At 43.2% G+C, this 21272-nt stretch overlaps 1 protein-coding gene across 1 annotated transcript in view; it reads right to left on the minus strand.

Annotated features, from left to right (window-relative positions):
* The window catches only part of LOC310707872 (uncharacterized protein), a 60364-nt gene that overhangs the window by 9432 nt on the left and 29660 nt on the right, over positions 1–21272 (minus strand). The window contains exons 13-17 of the mRNA XM_083505327.1: positions 16905–17033; positions 16251–16368; positions 11256–11454; positions 10375–10484; positions 2975–3114 (exon numbers count right to left, since the gene is read on the minus strand). Coding sequence (XP_083361453.1) covers positions 2975–3114; positions 10375–10484; positions 11256–11454; positions 16251–16368; positions 16905–17033 — 696 coding nt within the window. The remainder of the gene's footprint in view (positions 1–2974; positions 3115–10374; positions 10485–11255; positions 11455–16250; positions 16369–16904; positions 17034–21272) is intronic.

Here is a 21272-nt window from a genome sequence, read left to right on the forward strand (position 1 = left end):
GGGGGGGAATTATTTTCCCCATAGGCGGGGGCTGGGGTGAGGGATGCCCGAGCTTCCCCCGACCCCAGCCCCCAGAACAGGCTGCTATCCGCAAGCCTAGGGAGCCTGGCGGGAAGTCCCGCCGGTCTCCCCAGGCTTGTGGATATCTGTCCCCCGAGCTTGTGGGGCTGGCAGCCTCCAAACTAGGTTGGGGAACAGCAGGGTGGTGGCGCTGCGCCTCCCCGCTGTCCCCCGAGCTCAGGGCGGGAGTTCCCGCCGGGCTCGCAAGGCTTGCGGACACCTGCGCGAAGCACGGGGTGCCCTCCGGAGGGCGCCCCATGGTTCGGGCTGCAGGCTGCTGCCCACAAGCCTTGCGAGCCCGCGGGAACTCCCGCCGGGCTTGCAAGGCTTGCGGATAGCTTCCTGAAGCCTGGAGAGCAAGAGGGGTCAGTGCACACCTACCCCTCTTACTCTCCAGGCTTCAGCGAAAGCCTGCATTCGACCCATAGGACGCACACACATTTCCCCTTCATTTTGGGGGGGGGGGTGGGAAAGTGTGTCCTATACTCTTAAAGCACAAGTAGAAGGTTCCTTCCAATGAGCGTTGTGAGATTTATCGCAGTCTTGCAAGTGTCTTTACATGTTTACAATAACTGTCTATATATTGAATAAATTTACTCCAGTCTCTCTGGAACGCTTTGTCACTCAGCTTTCAGGTCTTGCCTGTCAGCTTTGGTAATTCCACATAGTCTATCATCTTCGTTGATTTCTAGACTTTTGGCGTCCTTCTAAAGTGGTTCAGGAACAAGCTAGATTATAATGCATCCCACAACATGAATACTATTTCAGTAGGAGCCCAAATATACAAAGCACATGAGTTATGCAAACATTTTGCCAAATGTCCAGTAGCTAAATAGATGTGCTTGAAATCATTCAATTCCCCAGTAGTTTCAGCAGAAGTGTCTTACTGCTCTATTGTATGCCTAGTGACTTAATTTAATATCATGTCTCCTGACTTGAACCTAGGCTAAGAATACGAGAAGTAGCTATTCCTCCGATGAGTGTAGCATAGCAACCAAGGGTGACTGTAGTATGGGGATAAAACTGACCATGCTCCAATGTTGTTTTATGGATTACAGAGCTAAAAGCAGCAGGGTGGAAGGGATAGACAACACAGGAGACCCAAGCAAACAGCCTCCAACATGATCAGTGAGTTTCTCTGAGCCCTAAAAATGGGTGCATGTGCCTGTAATTTGATCAGCATGTCTCTCTTCCCCTACAGCTATTCCTTGTTCGTAAGGAAGTAAGTCCGCAACAAAGAAAGAAAGAAAGAAAGAAAGAAAGAAAGAAAGGAAGGAAGGAAGGAAGGAAGGAAGGAAGGAAGGGTACAGGGTTTCAGGAAAAAGGGCTTTGGCAATCCCACCTGCCATTAAACCCCGTAGGTTTTGATTCTACTTGATTTTGGCTTTAAGCAAGATCCCTGGAGCATAGGCTTACTGTACTGTAAAGAAAGCAATGCTGTAATAAATACATTCCCATGTAACTGCTCAGCATTACAGTGGTACGTCTGGTTACGTACTTAATTTGTTCCAGAGGTCTGTTCTTAACCTGAAACTGTTTTTAACCTGAAGCACCACTTTAGCTAATGGGGCCTCCTGCTGCTGCTGCGCCACCGCCACGCAATTTCTGTTCTCATCCTGAAGCAAAGTTCTTAACCCAAGGTACTATTTCTGGGTTAGGGTTAGCATATGTAACCTGAAGTGTATGTAACCCAAGGTACCAACCACTGTACTGCTTTAAAGGCAACTGAGCTACCCACAGGTGTGATCTGCCACCATACTGACAAGATTCTCGTGACAATTTTATTAGGAACTGTCAGGGGTTCAGGAGCAGAGGCGAGGGCAAGGGAGGAAACAGAGAGCGAGGGGGAGGAGTCCGAAGAAAAGATGAGTGACGACGACGACCCGAGATCTCCGAGCCTGTCCAGTGAATCAGAAGATTCACAGAAAGGAGCGCCAGTGGCCAGAGCAAGGGGGGAGCTTAGGGGGACACCCCAGGAAGAAGGGTCCAGAGAGGGTTCAGAGGGCAGCAGTTGGAAATCGGGGCCAGCGCCACCAACAGAGCGCAGTGGGGAGGAAAGGCGCCAGGTATCGAGCTCTGGCAGCTCGCAGCAGGGGGGAGGGCATGAGTCAGGAGTGGCCACACCTCCATCGGAGAGCGAAGAAACGGTCAAGCGGAAAGTGGAAGGTTGGGCGCGCGCGCCAAGTTCAAATGCACCGGAAAGCGGCGCAGTGAGCAGCCCGGAAAGGGAGCCAGGTCCTAAAGCCCGACGCAAGGAGACAGGAGGGTGCGGGGGGTCAGCGTCAGAAGAGTCCAGGAAGGAAGAGACCACGGGGGGCAGAGGGACTCAGAGGAGAACGGTCAGGCGGAAAAGGTGGAGTAAGGCTAGGGTATTAAGTTGGTGTACAAGGGGCGGAGACTCAGACGGAGCTTCGCCGGTCTAGCTTATAAGACGTAGAGCTGCACGCAGCAGCTTGGAAATGGAAACTGTAACTCAATAAAGACTTTTATAAAGTGAACGCTGGCTAGCGTGATCCTCTGTGAGCTAGGATCTGAGAGCAGCTCTGACAGGAACCATAGAGAATTGCGCCAAATTCTTTAATATGGGCACTGGATGCAAACAGTATCCATGAGTATAGAGCACCAAGAGCTTTCTTTTTCAGCGCACAGCAGAAACTGGAACCCATGACACATATAGCAAGGGAGAAAAGCCATCCCCTCATTCTTTTTACCCCAAAAAAGTTCTGGCACAGAAGAGCCAAAGCGACACTGTGCTATCAAGTTGCAGCATTGGCTAGCTTGAGCTTTTTAGATGTCCAAGAGCATTATGAATGGCCTCAGGTAAAATGAAACAGACATCCCCAAATACTGTACTCAGCTACATCCTGCAATATTTGCATTCTGTTTGAACAAATATTTTGCCCGAAATACATACTTTGAGCTTAGGTTCAGGAACCATTGCAAGTTTGGTCAAAGCCGTGTTGGTCAAGTACTTTACAGTGACTACTGGTGCCAATGCAAAGAACATCTTGATCTTCTTGGCTAGGTGTGGCATGGTTGAAAATGCAATGAATGCTGTGGGGTGGGGGGAGAGGAGAGAAATGAATTGAGTTAGCAATGCAGTCTTGAAAAAACCCAATAACAAAATCTTAAACCGAATTTTTGCATAATGCAAAAGCAATCAAGTACACAATGTTGTATGTCCTGTGGGGGACCATTTATGGCCATTTTTCAAGTCAAAATGAACTGTTATTTATTCATAATTAAATCTGAAGTTTGCTTTTAAATTCAAAATCACTTGCAAGATTAGTGAAATAAACCACAACAGCAATAATTGTAGCTAGAACTGAGGATGAGCAAATCTCAAGTTGAGTTCTCCATGTTTCCACAGCAATTTGTTAAGTGCTTATGAAAATCATTTGTATCATTTGAAAATCAATTGTATTACTGTGTGCATAAATTGCCTGCAATCTTACCTAGTACCCACAGTTTTGCAAAGCACTTTCCCTCAAAATAATGCTTTTGTATGCTATTTCCACTCATGCATTTTTATCCTAGTTTATACATTTTTGTACACATTTCTTGGATGCAGAAGTTCATTTCAAAATCTGAAGAAGTGTGAATTTGGAAGGATGGTTGTGTTTCAGCTCACATATTGTTTTGCAAAGTGTTAATGAAGTGGAATAGGAGCATGAAATCACAGTGAAAAACTGACAGAATAGAAAGGCTTGAAGCTTAAAAGAGAAGCAGCAAACCAGAACTCTATAGGTATTAGGGTTGCCAGGGTTCTAGGGCTGACCTAGTCTCCAGGTTTGCCTGGTCCCCTCCAGGAGGATTGCAAGCTTCAGCTCAGCAAGAGCTGGCTGTAAATTGTAACATTGACTCTCTTCCCTCCTTCATTCCTACCCTCTCCTCATTAATCTCCATTTCCAGGGCTTTGTGGTGGGAAGGAGTGCAGAGGAAGAAAAGGAACTGGGCTGGGCTCTAGAGGAGGAAAGTCTTTAGAGTGTGCATGTGTGGTTGACACAAGGTGTATTGCTGCAGAGCACATGAAGAGTAACAGCCATAGCTGAGACTTCCTGCCTCCCCCCATGCAAAAAATCCCCAAAACAATTCTTGGATGGCTCTCAAATAAGTCAGAGGAGGCAAAGACAAAAATTAACAGAAGTGGAGACTAGAGAGTCTTGACCAGGAGTTGTCAACTTGCTCCCTACCGCCCACTAGTGGGCGTTTCAAGATTCTAGGTGGGCGGTAGGGGGTTCTACGGCACAAGCTGAATCCTCCTTCCATCGAGCACTGGTGGGTGGTAAGGAAATTTTACCATCAAGAAAGATGCATTAGTGGGCGGCAAGTATAAAAAGGTTGACTACCCCTGTTCTAGACTAAAGGAGGTTTTTATTATTTAGTTTGAAAGATGAGCCCCTCAGGTCGGAAGGCATCCAACATGTTACTGAGGAAGAGCGGAGGACAACTACAAGTAGATTCAGAGCTGATGAAGCAGCTGGGCCAAAGCCGAAAGGACGCTCAGTTGCGGATATGCCTGGAAGTGAAAGGAAAGTCCAATGCTGTAAAGAAAAATATCGCATAGGAACCTGGAATGTAAGAACCATGAACCTAGGCAAGTTGGATGTGGTCAAAAATGAGATGGCAAGAATAAATATTGACATCCTGGGCATCAATGAACTAAAATGGACGGGAATGGGCGAATTCAGTTCGGATGACCATCATATCTACTACTGTGGGCAAAAAACCCGTAAAAGAAATGGAGTGGCCCTCATAGTCAACAAAAGAGTGGCAAAAGCTGTATTGGGATGCAATCTCAAAAATGATAGAATGATCTCGATACGAATCCAAGGCAGACCTTTTAACGTCACAGTAATCCAAGTTTATGCACCAACCACTGGTGCTGAAGAAACTGAAACTGACCAGTTCTATGAAGACTTACAACACCTTCTAGAAATGACACCTAAGAAGGATGTTCTTCTCATTATAGGGGATTGGAATGCTAAAGTACGGAATCAAGAGATAAAAGGAACAACTGGCAAGTTTGGCCTTGGAGTTCAAAACAAAGCAGGGCAAAGGCTAATACAGTTCTGCCAAGAGAACAAGCTGGTCATCACAAACACTCTTTTCCAACAACACAAAAGACGACTCTACACATGGACATCACCAGATGGGCAGCATCAAAATGAGATTGATTATATTCAATGCAGCCAAAGATGGACAAGCTCTATACAGTCAGCAAAAACAAGACCGGGTGCAGACTGTGGCTCAGATCATCAGCTTCTTATAGCAAAATTCAAACTTAAACTGAAGAAAGTAGGAAAAACCACTGGGCCGGTGAGATACAATCTAAGTCAAATCCCTCATGAATACACAGTGGAAGTGAGGAACAGGTTTAAGGATTTAGATTTAGTGGACAGAGTGCCTGAAGAACTATGGATGCAGGCTCGCAAGATTATACAGGAGGCAGCAACGAAAACCATCCCAATGAAAAGGAAAAGCAAGAAAGCAAAGTGGCTGTTCAACGAGGCCTTACAAATAATGGGGGAGAGAAGGCAAGCAAAATGCAAGGGAGATAGTGAAAGATACAGGAAATTGAATGCAGATTTCCAAAAAAACAGCAAGGAGAGACAAGAAGGCCTTCTTAAATGAGCAATGCAAAGAAATAGAGGAAAACAATAGAATGGGAAGAACCAGAGATCTGTTCAAGAAAATTGGAGATATGAAAGGAACATTTCGTACAAAGATTACCATAATAAAGGACAAAAGTGGTAAGGACCTAACCGAAGCAGAAGACATCAAGAAGACGTGGCAAGAATTCACAGAGGAATTATACCAGAAAGATATGGATGGCTCGTACACCCCAGGTAGTGTGGTTGCTGACCTTGAGCCAGACATCCTGGAGAGTGAAGTCAAATGGGCCTTAGAAAGCACTGCAAATAACAAGGCCAGTGGAAGTGATGGTATTCCAGCTGAACTATTTAAAATTTTAAAAGATGATGCTGTTAAGGTGCTACACTCAATATGCCAGCAAGTTTGGAAAACTCAGCAGTGGCCAGAGGATTGGAGAAGATCAGTCTACATCCCGATCCCAAAGAAGGGCAGTGCCAAAGAATGCTCCAACTACCGCACAATTGCACTCATTTCACACGCTAGCAAGTTTATGCTTAAAATTCTAAAAGGAAGACTCAAGCAGTATGTGGACCGAGAAGTCCCAGAAGTGCAAGCTGGATTTAGAAGAGGCAGAGGAACCAGAGACCAAATTGCAAACAGGCGCTGGATTATGGAGAAAGCTAGAGAGTTCCAGAAAGACACCTACTTCTGCTTCACTGACTATGCAAAAGCCTTTGACTGTGTGGACCACAGCAAACTATGGCAAGTTCTTAAAGAAATGGGAGTGCCTGATCACCACATCTGTCTCCTGAGAAATCTCTATGTGGGACAAGAAGCTACAGTTAGAACTGTTAGTATCTTCAGCTCACAGGCAGAGGTACCTGGCCTCCCCCGAGGCAATTGAGCGAGATACTGTGCTTACCGTCCGTCTGCGACCTCCGGCAGGCTAGGTAAACAAACCCGGCGATTCTTCTCATTAGTCGTGAGAAGAACACACCCTCTGGTTCTCTGCTTCTCTCTCCCTCCCTGCATTCTCCCAGGGAGGAGAAATGAGACAGACAGGAGTCCTTTCTACATGTTTTATTCCTGTCACTCAACAGTACATAGAAATGTGACTGCACCCTTCAGTCTCCATCAGAAGAGTCACACACTCCTCCCCTGTACTTCCAGCACAGGTCAGATGACACACTGAGCTAACATCCGGTGCTCAGTACAGAGAATAGGCTCCACCTTTTCTCCAACAGTACAGTGAGAAACCACAACATACTGTTTTGCATTCCAGACATCTGGAGCTGGCTTTTGCCTTGGTGCTTTTTCCCAACAAGAACTGGATATGGAACAACTGATTGGTTCAAAATTGGGAAAGGAGTACGACGAGGCTGCATATTGTGTCCCTGCTTATTTAACTTATATGCAGAATTCATCATGCGAAAGGCTGGGCTGGATGAATCCCTAGCCGGAATTAAGATTGCCGGAAGAAATATCAACAACCTCAGATATGCTGATGACATAACCTTGATGGCAGAAAATGAGGAGGAATTAAAGAACCTTTTAATGAGGGTGAAAGAGAAGAGCGCAAAATATGGTTTGAAGCTCAACATCAAAAAAACGAAGATCATGGCCACTGGTCCCACCACCTCCCGGCAAATAGAAGGGGAAGAAATGGAGGCAGTGAGCGGTTTTACTTTCTTTGGCTCCATGATCACTGCAGATGGTGACAGCAGCCATGAAATTAAAAGACACAGGCTTCTTGGGAGAAAAGCAATGAGAAACCTAGACAGCATCTTAAAAAGCAGAGACATCACCTGGCCAACAAAGGTCCGTATAGTTAAAGCTATAGTTTTCCCAGTAGTGATGTATGGAAGTGAAAGGTGGACCATAAAGAAGGCTGATCGCCGAAGAATTGATGCTTTTGAATTATGGTGCTGGAGGAGACTCTTGAGAGTCCCATAGACTGCAAGAAGATCAAACCTCTCCATTCTTAAGGAAATCAGCCCTGAGTGCTCACTGGAAGGACAGATCGTGAAGCTGAGGCTCCAATACTTTGGCCACCTCATGAGAAGAGAAGACTCCCTGGAAAAGACCCTGATGTTGGGAAAGATGGAGGGCACAAGGAGAAGGGGACGACAGAGGACAAGATGCTTGGATAGTGTTTTCGAAGCTACCAGCATGAGTTTTACCAAACTGCGGGAGGCAGTGGAAGACAGGAGTGCCTGGCGTGCTCTGGTCCATGGGTCACGAAGAGTCAGACACGACTAAACGACTAAACCAGTGTTTTTCAACCTTTTTTGGGCAAAGGCACACTTGTTTCATGAAAAAAATCACGAGGCACACCACCACTGTGTGCGGAGAGGGAGATGTCAGAGCCCCGCTGCTCTCTATGGGGAATCGGATGAGAGCGGACCGCCTGTCCGCTCTCATCCGATCCCATCCAATCTGATCCCCACCCAGGATGGATGGAAAATAGGGTGGACACAGTCCAGCGCCCGCCTAGTGGGCGAAATTTTGACTTTTTTTTTAAAAAAAAAATCTTTAGAATTTTTCAATTTTTCCCACGGCACACCAGGCAACATCTCGCGGCACACTAGTGTGCCACGGAACAGTGGTTGAAAAACACTGGACTAAACAACAACAGCAACAATCTGAAGCAGAGAAATCACCAAGAAATCCTTTTGGATATAAAGTGGTACCTCGGGATAAGTACTTAATTCGTTCCGGAGGTCCATACTTAACCTGAAACTGTTCTTAACTTGAAGCACCACTTTAGCTAATGGGGCCTCCTGCTGCTGCCGCACCGCCGGAGCATGATTTCTGTTCTCATCCTGAAGCAAAGTTCTTAACCTGAAGCACTATTTCTGGGTTAGTGGAGTCCGTAACCTGAAGCGTATGTAATCTGAAGTGCATGTAACCTGAGATACAGATCAATGACATGATGGAAGAGGGAGCAGTGTGTTTAAGGAAATGGAGGATTTTTCCAAACTAAAATCTGGAATGAAGACAGAAAGACAGTTGCAATTGAAATTTTTCAACCTAAATTGCAAATCGGGCATATTATCAAAATTTACAGACTTTCAGCTGTTGCAGAGCTGAAAATGCACCTTATACTGACTTCTCCAGTGCCACTCTTATTCAACCCCTTCATAGCAAGAATCTTTAGTAATTCGTAGAGCAGCTGTAGCTGGGCACACAACCCTTCAGTTGAGGTTCTTGTCTTGATTTCCAACCAGTAGCTTTTTATTTGAATGACATGCTCTCAGAGACCATGATTAATGTGCCATTTTTCATGACATCCCTGGGGTTCACCTCTCTGACACCACCAACAGCCACCCCTATAACAACTCCACTAGGTCTCAGGTTTCGGCCCTGAAATCTCAGGATCTGGGATCATTTTGACCTAGGACCCTACTAGAAATGGTGCATTATAATCTACACATCACAACAGAAAAGGCCCTGCCTTGTTTCTGACCTTCTTAAAACTTTTTAGTGCTGCATAAGTTTTTTCAGTGGTGTAATAATTGTAAATTCACTTACGTAATACATTCTGTGGCTAATAACAACATTCATAATAATTACCCAGCCCATCTGTCTGGGTTTCTCCAGCCACTCTAGGCTGTACTAAGAACCAATAAAACATGAAGTGACAGTCAGAGGTGAGGTGACTTTCAAACCGGTTTGGTTATAGAACTATGATTTATGAGACCAAGAAGGAGTGTTCAGCCAACAAGTTCTCTTCTCCTCTTGTTTCAGGGGCCTTAACACATTACATCCCGGGATTGTTAAACAGAAGTGAGGTGAAGTTCAAACTGTTTCCGTTATAGAACTATTGTCACGGGAATTGGGGTTGCTTGTGTGTAAACCTCTAGCTGTTCCAAACTGCTTAGGGGCGATTGCGTCTTTCCCTGACTGAGCAGCCTGGGTGCTGCTGCTGCTCAGTCGCTCGACGAATCCGTGAGTGGGCGTCTCCTAAATTTCCTGCAGCATAAGAGCTCCTTGACGGACAACCTTCACCTTGCCTCTCTGCGCGTAACCCTTCTGCGCAGAGTGGGCGTGCCTAGTGGTGCCCCTCCACCCTCCTCACTGATTTCACTGCCAGAGTCTCGGAGCCTTTCCTCCGAGATTCTTTCTTCCTCTCCCTTCTTCCTGGTGTCACCTGGACATTCTTCCCCAGATGACGTTCTCTCTCTACCCTTACTCGTTCCCTCTTCTGCAGAGTCTGGAAGCACCGTCTTCTCCCTCTGCTCCGATGTCAATTCCCTGACAACTATGATTTATGAGACCAAGAAGGAGTGTTCAGCCAACAAGTTCTCTTCTCCTCTTGTCTCAGGGGCCTTAACATCCCGGGGTTGTTAAACTATAGCTTGCTGTTACATCCAGACTGGGAAACTGTTCCCTAAACTCTGACTGCAAACTAGGCTTGATACTGGTTTGCAATCCAGGATTTTAACAGTTTCTCAGTCCAGACAAACCACTTTTTATAAGCCCCTTAACCAATTTGAATCATCACCTATATGGGGAATATCACAAAGGAGGAAAATGCAGGAAACCGAAATGCAGGGATTCTTATTCAAGATGCTTCTCCATGGGTGTCCATAGGTTCCATGGAACATCACTGTACCATGAGCAAGACGTCTCTTGAATTTAATATACAACAGCAACTGCACATATAATTATGTAGCGAATAGAATTACCCGCATGTGTTTAAGAATCTTGCTAACCTACCCGTTGTGGTGCCCTCGGAATGACCAACATAAAATATTTTTTCCTGGCCAGTTTTGTTCAGGACAAAGTTTATTGAAGCTGGAAGGTCGTATTTAGCCATTTCATCAAAACTGCAAAGAAAAGGGAACAGCCTATGTTTAACAGACATGTATATGCAGTGGGATCTACATTGTGAAAGCCTAAAATGCCCTGTTCTCCGCCCAGTTCAATACAAGAACAGGCTTGGATCTGGCAGATCAGAGATCATCTCCTCCATGGATCCATCAAGTCACCAAGTCTATGAACATTTGTGAAACAGTTATCTGAATTAAGCCATGACTCATCTTCCTTATATATTTCTATTTTCACTGTTCACTAGCAAGCAGGGCCACACTATGAGCTGTTCACTGGAAATTGAAAATGCCCACCACACAGTTAAGAGCAACCATGTGGCTGCAATGGGGAAACCAAAAACATTTTGAAAAAGTCAGTTTCAGGAGGAACAGTATTTATGCTGTGGGCAGGAGAGGACTCTGCTTTCCCTCCAACCCATGTCTGTCTGAGAAGCTTCAAATTCCAGCAGAGATTCAGAAGGACCAATATTGAGTCTCTCCAGATCAAGTCTAATTGCACCTGAAGTTAAGCTGATCTGCTATCATCTATTCTATGGAGTTCACCAAGGCCATATTTTCCCCAGGAACAAACAAATTGTTTGTTTGTTTAAAGGGACAACTACCAATTTTACTTACTTGGAAATGTATTTCTATACCTCCATATCATATATTATAAGAGGAGGTGGAAAAACATGGCTCCACTAGGAAGAGCATGACTAATTAAAGTTTTCCCCAAATGGTAAACTAGGAACCAGAAACAAGAAATTAGGTTTAGAAAGCTCACTCTACCTGAATAGCCAGAATTCTTGATGCTTCTCAGTATAGTTGATGTGTTTGCTGGACCAAGTGTTACCTCTGGCGTTTCCAAGCCAAACATCATAACCAGCATCAGCCAATATAAAGCCCAGGCTGTTGTAGTCCATATTAAACACCCAGTTACTGCTAGAACCAAACAGGCCATGCTGCAAGAACACTGCGGGCCTGGGACCTGAAGAGGAGGAAGAAGAAGAATTTATACCCAGCCCATCTGGCTGGTTTTCCCCAGCCCCATTGGGAGGCTCCCAACACAATTAAAACTACAATAAAACATCAGACATTAAAAACTTCCCTAAACAGGGCTGCCTTCAGATGTCTTCTAAAAGTCATTTATTTCCTTGGCATCTGATGGGAGGACGTTCCACAGGGTGGGTGCCACTACTAAGAAGGCCCTCTGCCTATTTCCTTGTTTTAAACATAGTTACAATATGTAATTTCAGTGTCTCCATCCAATAAGATGCAGCCTTACCTGGCCAAGCTCTCCTCACTTGGGACCTCTTCTCTCCTTCCCAATATTCACCAGTGACAGTGGTGTTAAGAAGCCAGGAGAGCAACGATGCCCTCACTGGCCACTGGTGTGTATCACCAACTATAAACTTGGGACGCAGAGCAGGCCAGCAATTTCACGTGTCTGGAATTTGAGTCTGGAAGGAGTATCTTCTAAATGCAATATGGAAAGCAAGGCAGAGGTATTTGGGGGCACAGCTCACCAGGCCCTGTAGATCTGAATTCATTTAAAGTAGCTAGGTGTTTCCTTACCACCTCTTTTCCTATCTTGGGCTGTAGCTCCATCCTTACATCATTTAATATGTCATCACCATGTCGGGGATCACTTTCCTTGTGAGTTAGAGATAGAGGCAAAGGGACTTCCGGTTCGGCATGAATGGCGGATGGAATATGGTTAACAGCAAAAATATTAATATATTAAAAGATAATTATGGAAAAATATGGAAAAAATAAAAAGAAATTTAGAAATCTGTTTTGTTTTGTTTTTTAAATAATTTTATTAAGTTTCCATATTACCAAATTAAACACATCAAACCAATTAATCCCAATTATAACAATACATATCATATAATCCAATTGTTTTCCAAATTATAAATTTTTGTGGGGGGTACCCATGCTTTTTGATCGGCAGGAGTCCAATCCTTGAATATTTCTGCTGCTCTCATATTAAGAATGATATTTTCAGTCCCCTCTTCTCAATCCTTGTCATTACTCATTTCCTTTTCATTCACCTCCGAGTTGCTCCGCAAGTGGGATGAAAAAACAGTCTTATTTATATTTCTGTGTGGACTTTGTACTGCTCTCTCATAAATCACTCTCATCCAATAGTCCAGGCGTTTCTGCTCGAGCAAGCAATCGCCATCTTGTCATTCCGATGAAATACAGTCTAAAAGCTCGCTCGTTAACTTTCCTGACCTGTTGCATCATAAATTAGTCTTTTCCAGGAGGGCTGCCCCTTCCTGTTCACAATCGCATCCAAATAATAAATCTTCGGCTCGCCCTCCCCAAGACCAAACCGCCTGCAACAAGGTCTTTCTTTCCGTATCAAATCTCCATTCTTGCTGCGTCACAGAGTAGCCCTTCTTCTTTCCAAATCCTTCACAGAGTACAGCCTTTAAATTCACATTGTTCCCACACAGTTCTTTTTTAATCCCATTTGCCAATTAGTTGTTGTGACGGATCTTCTAAGAGGGAGGGTTATTAGGTAATCACATGAAAGACAAGAAATAAAGTCATTCCCCCCCCCCTTTCCGTCTGATGCATTCCACATACCAGCATGTCTGTAGTACTTTGATGTAATCTTCCGTCTCAATCTTCTTCATTTCGGTGGTAAAATTATTAGCAGATAAAAAACTCCTGCCTCTCTTGAAGCATGTGCGTTATCTTTCTCCAATTTTTTTCCTTTTAAGTAACGCAACTAGTTTGGCTCCTGGAAGCAGCTTCGGAGGAGTTCCAAGACCCACCGAGAGTTGTGCACCCAGTGCCTCACCCCCTCCTTCTTCCGAACTCGGGGGTGATTTATGGCAACTGTGGGTGAAAACTGCATCTCTCCCCCCTGGAGAGATGAGGGAGACTGATTTACTCCCCATAATCAGCCTCTAATTACCTCGTGCGAGCTGGATAGATGTTATTATCTGCCATCTTCCAAGGCGCCCCTAGCGGCCCCTAAGAAATTTAGAAATCTGGGGAAGAATGAATTTATCTTTACTAGGAAGGAAAGGGGTAGTCAAGATGAATTGTAATGGCTTGGCTCTCCCACAGAAGCGAGACACCGGTAGTAATTATCTCAGGTTTATTGCTCAAACACATAAATCACTCTGGAGCTCCTTCACTCTGTGTCTGACTCCAAGTTCTCAGTTGCCGAGTCTAAACTCCACCCCTTCCTCTTCTTCCAACAGGGGAAAAAACCCTTACACTTCCGCTCTTTTTCCCTGCTCTCACTGACCTTTTCACGCCTTTGAGTTTTTGGGCTGGCTATTCCTGACCTCTCTCCATCTGTTTCTGAGCTAAGATTGGTATTTTGTTTATCCCTGCTCTGGCTCTCCCTTCCTTGGTCACTATGCTCAGGGATCAGATTACCATTGCTATCTGCTGCCTGCTCTCTGTTCTCTGAAGCCATGCCGCTAGGCTGCCCTCCTCCCTCTCACATTCCAGCTCACATTCCCGGGTCCTTATCTCTCTTTGTCTGTTCTCATTCCCAGCCTCTGTCAGCTCCGGAACGAAGCTGGCATGAATGTATTGCCAAAAATGTTATTTTTATTTCAATCAATCCTGGTGATAAGTAATGTGAATTGCTTTAAAGAGTGGCAGAGACATACTTCAAGATTCATTTGGAGAGGCAAGAAGCCAAGAATAAAATATAAATTATTAACAGACCTTAAAGAAAGAGGAGGCTTCTCACTACCGGATATAAAATTATACTATGAAGCCTCTTGTTTGTGTTGGATACAGGATTGGATAACATTAAAGAATGTAGGCTTATTAACAGAAGGCCAAGGTACACAGAAGCTTCCAGAACCACATAATAAGAAAGGCAATTTTTCAAGTTTGGGGGAAATATAAAGATCTATTAGAACAAAAAACACCATGGTGGCTTTTGCCACTGGAAGCAATAGCATTCAAAAAAATAAAGCCAACTGGGCAACTTATAGAGAGCTGTTAATGGAAGTGGATAATAAATTAAAATTAAAGGAATATAATGAAATAAAAGAAGAGGTAACAGATTGGTTACAATATTTTCAATTAAATGAAACATTTTAAAGAAATAAAAAGAAAGGATTTGCATATGAAATTTCAAAATTCCAGAGAAAAATAATAGAAAGTGAATATAAATAACTATAAAAAATGTATAATATTTTGTTGGAATGGGAAACAAAGGACAAAGAGGTCAAAAGTGTTATGATAAAAAGGGCAAAAGATGTGGGACATAATATACAGATGACAGATGGGGAAAGATTATGGGAAAATGATATAAAATTCACAGCATGTACGGCTCTTAAAGAGAATTATATGAAAATGAGGTACAGATGGTATCTAACTCTGGTTAAATTATAAAAAAAATGCATAAGACAAAAGATCATAAGTACTAGAAGTAAAAAGAAGTAGAAGGCACTTTTTACCATATGTGGTAGCAATGTAAGGTTATAATAAGTTTCTGGGAAAAGATTTATAATGAATTGGGGGGGAAATGTTAAAAATAACATTTGTTAAAAAGCCAGAAGCCTTTTTAATACGAATAACTGGAATAGATATTCCGAAAGAATATAAAAACTTGTTTATGTATGCAACAACAGCCGCCCGGATATTGATAGCTCAACATTGGAAAGAACAAGAGCCAACCAAAGAAGATTGGCAATTTAAATTAATGGAATATGCTGAAATGGCTAAATTAACTGGAAGGAAGTCTAAGAAATCAAGAAGACCACAAATATAAAAAAGAATGGGAAATGTTTACTGCATATTTACAAAGGCATTGTAAAAGAAGTTAATACAATAGCAGGCTTTTAAAAACACTTGCAATATTAAGAATGTTTAAAATTGAAAATTTTAATAAATTTAATAAATTATAGACATGTATAATATAAGATATTATAAAAGAACCAGGAGAGGAAATGGAGGGAAGTCAGGGGATCTGAGTAATCCCAAAATATGGATTTAATATGGTGTGAAGATGTTTTATTTTCTATTTTCTATTTTATTGAAGTTGTTTCTTATGGTTTATATGATGATAATGTTTAAATGTGAAAATTAATTTTAAAAATTTAAAAAAGAAGACAAAGACAAAGCAGTTCTGCCTTTTCTCTGTCACCCAAGAGCATATCTCCATATTCTCCATGCAGAGGAGCTAATAGCTCAAGAAAGGACTAAAATGTGTTTAACCTACCATAGATATTAGGCATATTAGGCAACTGGGCATATAAGACGACCCCCAACTTTTGCTGTTCAATTTTAGAGTTTTAGAGTTATAGAGTTTGAGCACTGCCAGGGGCAGAGCGCACACCACTCCCCTGCCTCTGACATTGCAGCAGCAGCCCGAGGCAAAGCGTTTGGCGGGCGGGAAGGTGAGTGCCACACTCGGAAGGGCTTTCTGCATCCCCTTCTGTGGGGAGGGAGGAGGAGTGGCGGCAGAAGGGGCTCCTCTGCTCACCAGCTCCCTCGCCTCCTTTCCAACGCGTATAACCAGCGTATAAGACGACCCCCGACTTTTGGGGTGATTTTCCAGCGATAAAAGATCACCTTGTATGCCGGAACATATGGAATTTTTTAGAAAAAATAGGACCAAAACATATAATTAATATAATGATATTAAGAATCACCCATAACCAAACAGATTGTTGAGGTTTTCTTGCAATAAGTAAACGAATTCCAAAGCAAAAACTTATCATTTTTAAAATAATAATTTTAAATGTCCTCATAGTATTTTCATGTATACAGAATAAATACCTCAAAAAACACACTCACCTGATTTCCGGTTATTTCTTTTCCCATGAGGAATTCTGTTAATACTCAGGATATACCCATCATCTGTCACCACTTCATATGTCTCACTGGGATATCCTCTGAAGGAAATCATTTCACCCTTGGCGGAAAGGGAGAAAAGAAAAGGCAAGGTTTGGCTGGGAGTGTAAAACTCCTGGACACTTCTTTTCCACAGAAGACTACATCTTTAATAGCAATGGTTCCCAAACTCCACCCAATCCTCTTGGACCACTTGAAAAATGCTGAAGGTCTTTGTGGACCACTTAATTATTTTTCTTCATGCTGTTGAGCAACAATAATGCATAGAGCAAGATGCTAAACTTGCTACTGCTGATACCTAAATGAAGCCCAAAGAGCGCTGGGGTTACATGAAGCAGATGTTTGGAGATACTTTGTTAATGCTTAAAAAACTAAAACAAAAAAATGCTGCAAGCTGCCCTGAGCAATGATGCATTGAGAGGGCAGGGTACATACTTCAAAATCATCATCATCATCATCATTTTCTTGCCCCCTGCAATCCCAGCATTCCATGAAAAACAAACTTTAGGTATGTGGAATATAGCACAATTAAGCAGCACGAATAACCAAAAATGCCTTGAGTTAAGCAAATAAAAGAATAACAGATAGGTGGCTTACAACATCCATAGTAGCTTCTGGGTGTACAGTTCTTCTTTTCATAAACATTCCTGAAGTAACAAGGGCTTGGACCAATCCTGCCCCCATTATGAAGAGCCACATCCTTGATGTGCATGGAAGCAAATCCATCTTTCAGTGTAGAGTACAAGACTGGGCTCCACAAAACTGGATTAAAAATATGTGCTTTAACCTATATCATATACTAGAGAATGAATTGGCAGATAGTGTGGCTTAAGTAGGTTGCCACACTTCACCAAGTACAACACGTTCCTGGAACAAACAGAAACATCCTCTCTAATTGATATCATTGGTTCAGTCTTGCCCAACTCCCAATATCATCTTACGCAAACTTCTCAGAAGGTATTTCCACTGACTTTCATGTGACACCTTTCAAGGCAAGTGGGCATAGGACTGCAGTCTCAGTTCAACAAAAGATTAGTCAACGTGTAGCAGATCATTTAGTACAGCAGATAAGAGTGCAATGCTCAATCTGCAAGTAGCTGATTCAAAGCTCATCTGGGTGACCTGAGGCACATTATTTTTTAGACCATAATCCTATGGAGTTTATAGGTAAAGGTAAAGGACCTCTGGACAGTTAAGTCCAGTCAAATGCAACTATGGGGTGCAGCTTTCATCTCGCTTTTCAGGCCGAGGGAGCTGTCTTTTGTCCACAGAAAGCTTTCTGGGTCATGTAGCTATTATAATTAAACTGCTACTGGTGCACAGAGGACAAGTGCCTGAGCACATGGAAACACTGTTTACCTTTCCATCGCAGTGATACCTATTTATCTACTTGCGCTGGTATGCTTTCAAACTGCTAGGTTGGCAGAAGCTGGGACAGAGCACCAGGAGCTCACCCCTTGCGTGGATTCAAACTGATGACCTTCCGATCAGCAAGCCCAAGAGGCTCAGTGGTTTAGACCACAGCGCCACCCGCATCCCAGACATATGGAGTTAATGTTGGATTGATGAAAAAGAACACTTTGCAAATGTGATTGACATGCACAACGGACCTTCTGAGAAAGCTGATCACATGACAACAGCAACCGCACAGAGAGGCAGTCACTCCCCAATCATTCCCAGGGGTGAATCTGCTTCCAGAATTTTCCAGAGAATTATGGAGGTCACTGGTTCTCCACAGGACTGTAATCAATACAGCAACTACTGGTAACCTCATGTATATTGTATAATGTATAAGTCAAAACTACCCAGGAGAGGTGTTTTAAAACAGTTACTTAACATTAACAAATCAGGATATGCACGTTAATAAATCAGAATATGTACAAGTAGAACTTATATATATGCCCTTTCCTGTTTTTGCTGCTGTGCCCTTTGGCATGCAAAAGATGCCAGGATCCAGCCCTTAATGATGCTTTTCAATTATATGCACACCCAGAAGCTGCATGCAATCAGTGCCAGAGGGAGCCTCTCGGGTGCCTGGGGCGGCACGCCCAGGGGCGGGGCACACCGTAGGGCCTCCGGCATCTACCTGCCTCCTTCCACTCAGCCGCCCTACAGCTTAGGGGGAGACAAGGCAGTGGGTGGACTGTTGGGGCAGTGTGGAGGCTGTGCACATCCAATCCACCACGTCTCTTCCAGGAGAGATGCATAGCTGGATGCACTGCAGGCCCCGTTGTGAGTGCCACCCAGCATTTTGTCACACATACCCTCAATGGTGACACCCGGGATGGGCTGTACCTACCGCACCCCCTTCCTCCGCCCCTCTTGCATGCAATGGCTTCATTTAATGGAAGAGTTCAAAGCCATGCTCCTCTATTGCCCCATATCTTCTGACTTATATTATGTCACCTTTTTAAAAGAATATAATGGCATGATACCATTTCACTATTTTAAAAGTCGTTTCCATGATACTAGCAGATGGTGAAAAAGGGATGAATGGATTTACAAAAAGTGTTAAAGTTTATTTATTTTTATTTTAACAAAGAATCTTGTAATTATCATTCCCCCTAATAGCTGCCTCAGCTGGTGAGTGCCAGCAGGATTCAGAGTCCACATGGGGCAACTGAGAAACAAGAAGCACGTGGGTGGGTGAAACAGGGCTTCCAAAAGAACACAAAAGCTTTAGAATAGGGCAGTTGATGAGCTCTGTTGTTCTTTGGGGAGGATTCAGCAGCATTTCCCGAGTTGATGATGGTCAACAGAAAGTGCATATGTGTCTGTTCTGATATTTCTTTTTTTAAAAAAAAAAAAAAGAAAGGTCTCCTGGCACCTGATTCTGATCTGGAAATGGTCATAACTCTGCCAATTGCAGCAAAATCAGCAACTGCAAACTCTTAGAAGAAAACCACAGCATCGTTTATATAACAATGGCTTGATGAAATATGAAAAATCGTAACATTATTAGAACTCACATTTTATAAAAGACAGGAGGCTGTGCCTGTTAGTAGCTGTATGGAAACATGGTCCTTATTTATTATGGCCTGGAATGACACATATTTGGGGAATAAGAAATTCCTTCCAGTAGCACCTTAAAGACCAACTAAGTTAGTTCTTGGTATGAGCTTTCGTGTGCATGCACACTTCTTCAGATACACTGAAAATCTGTGGTGTCACGTACATAGCTGGGAGCATTGATGGCATATGGTTTCAGAACAGAGTCCATATAACTGGAGACACCCACTGTAACAGTGCCAATACCTGAAATGATGGGGCGTCCTGGATTTCCTGGTTTGTGTATTTTGGGTAGAAGATAGAAAGTTCCTGGTCGAGGTTCTGTTGGTGTGTTGGTGAGGATCTGTTCTTGGATGTGTGGGGGTAGCTCCTTAACAATCTTGTTTAGTTCTTTCTTGTATTCTTGTGTGGGGTCTGAGTCCAATTTTGTGTAAAAGGCGGTATTGGAAAGTTGTTTGTGAGCCTCCTGAATGTAGTCAGTTTTGTTCATGATGACGACAGCTCCACCTTTGTCTGCTTCTTTAATTATAATGTCTGGGTTGTTTCTGAGATTATTTATGGCTCTCCTTTCAGCATGGTTTAGATTTTGTTGTAAGTGATGGTGTTTTCTGGTCACATCTGTTTGGATTCTGTGGCGGAAGCAGTCAATGTACAAGTCCAGTGTGGTATTGCGTCCCTCAGGAGGGGTCCATGTGGAGTCCCTTTTTGTGTAACACTTTTTCGGTGGTAGTTGGTGGTCCGTGTTCTGTTGGGAGGGTGGTTGTTGTTCTCCAGTGGGTTGAGAGGCGTTGTGTTGTGAAGTTGATGTTTGTTCTGATTTGTCTTGTTGTTGTGTGTGTTGAAAATACTCCTTCAGGAGTAAACGGCGGAAAAATGCTTCCAAATCCCCGTAGAATTGAATCATGTGTGGGGATTTGGCAGGGCAGAATGACAGTCCACGTGAAAGGACTGATTCCTCGGCTGGGCTGAGTGCTTGTTGTGAGAGATTGACAATATTGTTGATCTTGTTTTGATTAGTAGCCTGTAGGTTGGAAAGGTTGGAGAGTTTCTTGTTTTTCTGTTTTTTCAGTAGCTCCAGTTGAGAGTGGTAAATGTTTTGTTTCTTCCTTTTGAAACTCTTGCTAAGCTTGGTGGTTCCTGATAGAGTTGTCTAATACAAGGAGTTCCTCCTTTATTAGCTTCTGTTTAGAGTAGAGAACGCTGATCAGATGTTTGAGCAGCTTCTTAGAGAAAGTGTTGCATAGTTTTCTTGCATATTCAGTGGGATATGTGGATTGTAGAGGGTTCTTAATTCTAAGACCCTTGGGTATAATGTCCAGGTTCTTGCATTTAGTAAGAAAGAAGATATCAGTCTGTACCTGTGCAAGTTTCTTGGTGAGGTTGATGGACTTCCATTTCATGCGGCTCAATGTGGTGCCTTCCATGGTTCCAGTAGTAGATAGGTAGCCGTGTTGGTCTGCCATAGTCAAAATAAAAAATTCCTTCCAGTAGCACCTTATTGGGGAATAAGATTAGATATAATTTAGCTATATTGTTAAACAGATATGTGTGGTTAAGATAATTATCTATATAATATTTTTTCTCTTTGTTGTAGTTTGTTATTAGTTGTTTCTTTATCCTCCTTTTCTTCCTTTTTATATTGTGAGTATTTATTATCAAAGTATTCTGGTGTAAATGGTTAAAGTGGTTAAAATAATAAAGATACTTGGAAGCAGAAATAAATTTGAATTATTTTCTGATAATGAAATGAGAACCAGATTGTATTTGTACTGCACAGCCTCTTTCATGTCATAGACTCCTGTTATGATTTTTACCTTAGTTCCCTCTAAAGTGTGTTCTCCCTAACAGAGAGCACGTGTTGCGGTTGGGGGAACAAGCCACCCTGCTGTTACTGGGCAGATTTGGGAGGAACCCAAGCCATTAAGTGGTTAAAATTGGGTTGCTGGGGAGTTTTGA

This window comes from Podarcis liolepis (assembly GCF_965112155.1).
Source record: "Podarcis liolepis genome assembly, chromosome: 5".
NCBI classification, from domain to species: Eukaryota; Metazoa; Chordata; class Lepidosauria; order Squamata; family Lacertidae; genus Podarcis; species Podarcis liolepis.